A 7,567-nucleotide genomic window follows, 5' to 3' on the forward strand; every position below is an offset into this window, starting at 1 on the left:
AGAGAGAGAGAGAGAGAGAGAGAGAGAGAGAGAGAGAGAGAGAGAGAGAGAGAGAGAGAGAGAGAGATAAAAGCCCACAAAATCCTTCAAAAAATATTGATAAACCACCAATGTGTTTTCGACAAAGAACCCCCATCCCTCCAATAAAAATATTTGTTAATATTTAAAAATATGACAGGGAATAAAATGTTTAAAAATCTGTAAATAAGTGAATCTGGGGAGTGCCGAACCGTGAGTATGCGGTGGTCCACTGTATAAAGGATCCTCGATTGAATGGACTAATAGAGGGGAGAGGAAGTTTTAGGATTATATCCAAGCTTGCTGGTGCTGGGGGAGATTATAATGGTGTGCAACTGATCACATTCAAGAGCTGCGAGGTTAGCACATTTCTTTTTTACAATTCTGTTACGATTGAATACCATAGAGAAGGGCTACAAAAAAAAGTATAAGTTAAATCAGGATCCACTGAATCAAGGTCCCTCTGTATATAATGTTATTTAATACTTACAGCTGCCACTGTTAACATATCAAACACTTTGGTGCAATAACGCCAGGCATTAGCGTTTCCATATTTGGTCTGGCACTCATCTGTGGAAAGAATAAAAAATGGTAAACATTGCGATTACTGTTTGGTAGGTGCAAAGATATAAGTATTTATTGCAGTGTGTTGAAAACTGATCTGATTCTTTTACTCTCATCTCACCATAAAAGCCGTAAACTTGAGTAATCTGTCTGCTCTCATGATTTCCACGCAGAAGAGTAATGCGGTCTGGCCATTTGGCTTTCAGCACCAGCAAGTAGGTAAAAGTCTCCAAACTGTAGTATCCTCGGTCAACAAAGTCTCCCTAAGGATCAAGATAAAAAGGGTTATTATCAAGATAAAGTCAAGGGTGACACCATGAAGAAATGTTGGTCTTAAATTATTACATTAATACAAAATATATACAAACCATAAATATGTAATTTGTATCTGGAACTTGGCCGCCAGTTCGAAATAGTTCACAAAGATCATAAAACTAGCACAAAAGGGGGAAAAAAATCATGTTAGAAAAAAAATATACAAAAAATAATAATTACATTTAATGCACTAGTTTTTAGTGTCTGGAAATTTTACCTGTCCGTGTATGTCCCCACATACTGTTACTGGAGTAGAAACAGGTTGAACGTTAGACTCCTCCAGCAGAAGATCACACACGTAGTCACATAATCTCTGTGTAGGAGAAAAATCATAGAAGTACTGTAAAGGTGGTGACGTTCAGACCGACTTCACTTTATTTTGGCATAAAGCAACTGCCAAAATGTTTGAGAACCGATAGGGCATCCAATTATCAACAGTGAAAAATATTGGATATGCAAAGATTTTTGCAGGATACATAAACTGAGAGGCATTATAGTAAGTTATATTCAAGTACATTTTATGCAATGGGAGAATAAGGTGTATAAAAGATGGTTTGGTATTTTTGTATCCAGGGATGGCTTAAAATTAAAACAATTTAAACCTCATTCAATGCCAGCCATTTTCAGATCCTCCTTTACCCTCCCATGTGAAAAACATAGAAGACACAAAAATGTGCATGGGATTGAATGTCTGGATTCTTAAAAGACATTAAAAATACATATATATGTCCCTAGGATTGACTTGAGTTTTAAATGCTAGCGAAATTCCTTATTCGTTGAGAGCCCTTTCCATATTAGCGAGTGATTTTGATCCACTTCCCAAAACATGGACGATATTAACCCAGAAGAGTTCACTGGTAACACCATACTTTGAAAGACACCTAATACAGGTAGGTAGGTACACACTCAACAATACGATCGCCTTTGAGGCATAATAAAGAGTAAAATTAAACATTTCTACACTGAAGCATCATGCGCCAGTCTTTCTGATTGAATCAGGACGGGTAGAACAGCCCATAAACATTGGATTAAGCACGTCAGTTAAGAGCAATCTAAAATTCAAAAGATTCTATTATTTTGGGCGCATGCAGGTATGATGTAGATGACAGTGTTTTATGTACAAGCCTGGCTTTCTTGGCATAGACTCCAACGCAATTCCCTAATTACATAGTTCACAGTTCCATACACGTTCTAAAAGGAAGCATATTATGGTGTTATTTAAGTCATTTAACTTGTCACTGACATTGCATGTCTCTCAGTCACTCTACATTACCTGTGTGTTCCCCATAAACATATTAGCAGTGCAGTCCACACAGCAATTTTAACGATTGACATTCAGCAGTCTACCTCAAAATGGCAGTCACCGCCATCAGGTCAATACAGAGAGGTCTCATCATTTTTATCTTGACACACGTATGGCACACAAAGATGACCGTGCCAACTGTTAAATAAATAACATCACCTCCTTCGCTCCATTCAATTCTCGTAACTTCCTGGCCGCACAGACGAAGCGAGCGTGCTAAACGCTACTAGCTCGCTTAAGCTAACCTCGGTTAATTACACATTATAACCACAACTTACGCAAAGTATCACAGGCACACAACCTCTCGTCTTACTGCATGTGTTCTTATTATGACTGATTTACCTTTAGGTCATTTTCTGGAAGGTATTTGCACTGTTTTGCGATCTCCGCATATTTATCCAGATCTAGAGGCGCCATTGTAACTAGCTAGTTGTCTTGCGCAACTTCCTCAAAGCTTTGGGGGTCGGGCCATCTGCGTTTTATGAAACACTCTACTGCCATCTCCTGGCCGTATGTTCCAATGCGGCTATTTACATCGTTTTGACGTAGTGGCATATTTTGGCCGCTTGGGTGAACTACTGTACACGCGTGTCAATCCAACATCATCTCACTAGTTTAGCGTCAAGGCAAATAAGCGTGTGGTTCTGTGCAGTCTAATGTACACTTTTGTCATGTGACTAATATACAGTAATGTAATAATAAGCGTCTGAGCTTCTCGGTTTTATGTTTTGTTATTTTCGTGGATTACGTGTCGTGTTTTACTTACTATTCTCTTTTTAAATTCCATTTGATAATTGAACGAATTAAAAAGCGTGATGGGTTTTAAAAGATAGACATTTTGTCCATTGTTCATTTTGACTTTAGGTTTAGGCTCAAATGTTTAAAAAATGTTCCAGGTTGATTAAAATTATCATTGATGAGTTTCGAGTTGGAAATGGGAATATTTTTAACAAAAACATTGTTTTCGTCACATCAGGTTCGTCGTAAAAAAAAAAATTCCCAGTACGACGATTCTTTGCTGTCTCGAATGATTGTTGTGACGCCTATCCAATCAGCTACCCGGGGATGTTCTTTTATTGGTCACTACGAGTTCCTATTGGCTCGTGCACTGCAAGGTTGGGAATTGAGGAAGTTTGGTTGCAGAGCAATGACTTGTGGTTCATGAGGCGACTCGCAGTACCGTACGTCGCCGGGAGACATCAATGGTGGAGTACGCGTCCATTCAGGGAAAGGTCTGAGAGAGACCGTTACTGGAGCTTACATGGAGAGCTGAGACTGAATATGAGATTAACGTCCTTAATGATGTACATATCGTCGGTTGTGCTATTTATTTTGTATGTATATATCGATTTTTCTGCTTTGGGGGTCGGGCCATCTGCGTTTTATGAAACACTCTACTGCCATCTCCTGGCCGTATGTTCCAATGCGGCTATTTACATCGTTTTGACGTAGTGGCATATTTTGGCCGCTTGGGTGAACTACTGTACACGCGTGTCAATCCAACATCATCTCACTAGTTTAGCGTCAAGGCAAATAAGCGTGTGGTTCTGTGCAGTCTAATGTACACTTTTGTCATGTGACTAATATACAGTAATGTAATAATAAGCGTCTGAGCTTCTCGGTTTTATGTTTTGTTATTTTCGTGGATTACGTGTCGTGTTTTACTTACTATTCTCTTTTTAAATTCCATTTGATAATTGAACGAATTAAAAAGCGTGATGGGTTTTAAAAGATAGACATTTTGTCCATTGTTCATTTTGACTTTAGGTTTAGGCTCAAATGTTTAAAAAATGTTCCAGGTTGATTAAAATTATCATTGATGAGTTTCGAGTTGGAAATGGGAATATTTTTAACAAAAACATTGTTTTCGTCACATCAGGTTCGTCGTAAAAAAAAAAATTCCCAGTACGACGATTCTTTGCTGTCTCGAATGATTGTTGTGACGCCTATCCAATCAGCTACCCGGGGATGTTCTTTTATTGGTCACTACGAGTTCCTATTGGCTCGTGCACTGCAAGGTTGGGAATTGAGGAAGTTTGGTTGCAGAGCAATGACTTGTGGTTCATGAGGCGACTCGCAGTACCGTACGTCGCCGGGAGACATCAATGGTGGAGTACGCGTCCATTCAGGGAAAGGTCTGAGAGAGACCGTTACTGGAGCTTACATGGAGAGCTGAGACTGAATATGAGATTAACGTCCTTAATGATGTACATATCGTCGGTTGTGCTATTTATTTTGTATGTATATATCGATTTTTCTGAAGCTGCACCTCGCATCAGTCTCTACGATGCGTCTCCTATCTCCAGGAAGCCAGACACAGACTCCGACACCTGGAAGACCTTCCATTCAGATATACATCGCCGTTTACCCGAGAACAGGTTCGCGTTGGCACAGTCGTCTGCTATGGGCATAGTTAGCCATATCCCACAAGACCCCATTCTTTCTACAACAACTGAGCCGTCTACCGCCGATTTTGACATCGGAGGCATTTCAAGCGCCAAGGAAGACATCGCGCCGCTGATTTCCAGGTTAAGCGCTCCCCGCAAAAGATCCACTGATGCACACACACCATTCTTTGCCCCGGAGAAAATGCTACAGACAATGATGTCCGTGGTCTCTCAGCGGACAGACAACGATGCGTGGTCGGCAGATAGGATCGACACATCTGTTACCTCATTGGAGAATAGTCAAGGTGAGTGTCGTCGAATGCGATGTTAGTGAAAGTGGATCATTTGGCCTGAAAGGTTTTGGTTTTACTTGAGTAAACCGCAAATGAAAGACCCGTGCGTGTATCAATCGAGTCATTGCTATGCACCGTATCTGCTAGAAGAGGAATGATTGCACTGTGCTTTTGACGCAGAGAGAGACCTTATATACAGCACAGTGCAACAATGGGCAGACAGACCCCTTCAGTTTTTGGATGCTGCACCCTGTCAAAGAATCTCAACGTATTGTGAAAGTGTGATGTGTTCCTGTTAAAAACTGTATCCGTGTAGCTTGAACATTAACGTGGCCTACATGAGGCCTCTTAATAAAAGATATGTGCCACATTTTACAGCGTATGGGATGAGGGAGGGCACGAGGGGTGGGGTGTAAGATTGATCCTGTTGTTGTTCAATGAGGGTATCCAGTGTGCCAGGCCACACAGCATACACACATAACTATGGTCACTTTGTATTTCGTCAATCAGGATTTATATTTAAAAGAAATTACATTCAGATCAACCTGTGTATGTCACTTGATGTGGATGGGGAATATTTAGAACTCAAGGATACCCAAACAAAATGGCCAGCCAGCAAAAGCCATGAATGAGCATTGACAATGGCACCCATCCAAGCATCACTGGGTACGTACGTCTTGATTAAGGCCCAGCCAGAAGCAGAGTTGTGACAGTAAATATTTCAATGTCCGTGTGAGGCAGATAATTTATTTGTTTTGGGGTTTTTTTCACCTGAATTGCTTATACTAGCTCACCAAGCTAATTTTGCCAAAGTAGTTTTTTTTTCTTGCCAAATATTTTATGAAATATTCTGTGTCTTCACACAATTGACCTCCTTATTACCTCCTTCTGAAGCGAACAACACTTTCAGAAATGTCTTCTATGTCATGTTGTGAGTGTTTGTTGCTCCTCACGTTTGGATTCCATTTCAGTGGTGTTTTTACACTGACCAATCCCGACTTCACTGTTGTTGTGATAAAAAGAGCTTTCAAAATGGAATAAAATGCATTTGATCCAGAGACAAACATAAACTGAAAACAAGGCCTGCTATTGTTAAGCCTCTAGGTTTGATTGGAGCTCGGGACATCCGCAGTATTGCAGCATCAGTCTGATGCGAGGTTGTTAAAAGCTTGTTAAAGAGACCTAAATCGACAAAATTAACTTCCACTTTCACTTATCGGCCATATTGCATCAGTTAAAATTAACAGTTTATTAGCGATGACACCCATTAATCCTCACCTGCGCTCATTCTCCTTTCTGAAGTCAGCAGTAAAAATATTTTAGGGATAAAAATATGTATCAAATCAAGATCCTCAGGCTCAGTATCCCACTCTCCCCCACTATAACCCTGCTTGGGGACCCCTCCTCCCTATCCGTCCCCAAACATCTTCAAACATTCTTTCGCTTCTCTGTAACAGTGGCCAAAAGAAAAGTAATTTTACTTCACTCGAAAGGCCATACAAAACTATCTCAAAAACATTGGTGTAACCTGAGAGTGGAACAATCACATTTGGAGAAATTCACATCTTCCACAAAAGACAACAACACCGATTATAAGATCCGGGAGACATTGTTGTACTTTATCCAGCGCTAATCCCTCAAAAGAACCATTCGTCCATCCATTCTCGGAACTGCTCATTATTAATACAATTAATTTTAATTGTTATCATTATTCATCTCTCTTTATTTTCGTGCCTGTCTATTTGTCTGTCTGGTTTTGTGCCTCTGTGTTCATTAGAAAGAAAAAAAAACAGCTTATTAAGGGTATCCAGATGTTTAACTGTGCAATTTTTGAACATCAGTTGGGTTTGGCTAACTGTTAGATCTTCTCAATTTTATAGTGTTTGTGTAAAACACTCGCAAAAGGACAAAAACTTCAGACTTATTTTCCCTTGTTGTTTTGTGTTGGTTCCTCAGACGTTTTAATGTCATTATTTGGTGAGACAGCAAGTAGTTGAAAAAAATGCTGTGCCTTTATGCTCAGTTAGGCTTTAGGTTTAGAAACGGCAATTTCTATGTGCTTTTTTTGTTGTTGTTTTTTTGCATCTGTTTGACCCCAGCGGTCAAAATTAAATTTGCACTTTAATACGAAATCATCCATTAAAGCTTGAGCTCGGTGCATTCTTAAGCTCCTATCATTGTTCCATTGTAAAGGTAACTCTCATGATAATATCTCACCAACAAAGGCGTCACCCTCTATCACATGCCAGGGCCTCACAGACAACTAGAGAAGCCTTTTCTTTCCCTCCAACATTTTTGGTAGTTTGATGCCTCGAGGAAAAAAAAAAGGCAAAGTAACATTGGTTTTCACGGTAGCGGCAGAGAAGCAAGTACTGAGCCAGGCTCCAGAGGAATTTTGAGACTTGTTCTGAACAGCCTGCCCCTGTTTGAATAACAGCCATGCTGTCACAACACGTCACAACAATCAAACAGATAAACTAGACAGGGGAGAGGTGAGCCCAGCCCCCTTTTCTCTTTCCAATGCACACAGGCCGAGTCTCATGGACATCAGACACACTGTCTGTGCGTGACTAATATCGAAACACCACACCTAGTGAAAGCCCAGCTTTTAAGAATGAATATGCGAATGTGTGTGTGTGTGTGTGTGTGTGTGTGTGTGTGTGTGTGTGTGTGTGTGTGTGTGTGTG

General features: G+C 40.2%; 2 protein-coding genes across 2 annotated transcripts in view; one reads left to right on the forward strand and one right to left on the reverse strand.

Annotated features, from left to right (window-relative positions):
- The window catches only part of ppp6c (protein phosphatase 6, catalytic subunit), a 7,977-nt gene extending 5,310 nt beyond the window's left edge, over positions 1–2,667 (reverse strand). The window contains exons 1-5 of the mRNA XM_019860929.1: positions 2,543–2,667; positions 1,115–1,210; positions 951–1,016; positions 704–845; positions 509–588 (exon numbers count right to left, since the gene is read on the reverse strand). Coding sequence (XP_019716488.1) covers positions 509–588; positions 704–845; positions 951–1,016; positions 1,115–1,210; positions 2,543–2,617 — 459 coding nt within the window. The 5' untranslated portion in view covers positions 2,618–2,667. The remainder of the gene's footprint in view (positions 1–508; positions 589–703; positions 846–950; positions 1,017–1,114; positions 1,211–2,542) is intronic.
- A 1,585-nt stretch (positions 2,668–4,252) lies between these two features.
- si:ch211-158d24.2 (multiple epidermal growth factor-like domains protein 9) overlaps positions 4,253–7,567 on the forward strand; it is a 58,520-nt gene continuing 55,205 nt past the window's right edge. The window contains exon 1 of the mRNA XM_019860968.1: positions 4,253–4,892. Within this exon, the coding sequence (XP_019716527.1) occupies positions 4,265–4,892 (628 nt within the window). The 5' untranslated portion in view covers positions 4,253–4,264. The remainder of the gene's footprint in view (positions 4,893–7,567) is intronic.

This window comes from Hippocampus comes, unplaced genomic scaffold (genome assembly GCF_001891065.2).
Source record: "Hippocampus comes isolate QL1 unplaced genomic scaffold, H_comes_QL1_v1.1 scaffold130, whole genome shotgun sequence".
Classification (NCBI taxonomy): domain Eukaryota; kingdom Metazoa; phylum Chordata; class Actinopteri; order Syngnathiformes; family Syngnathidae; genus Hippocampus; species Hippocampus comes.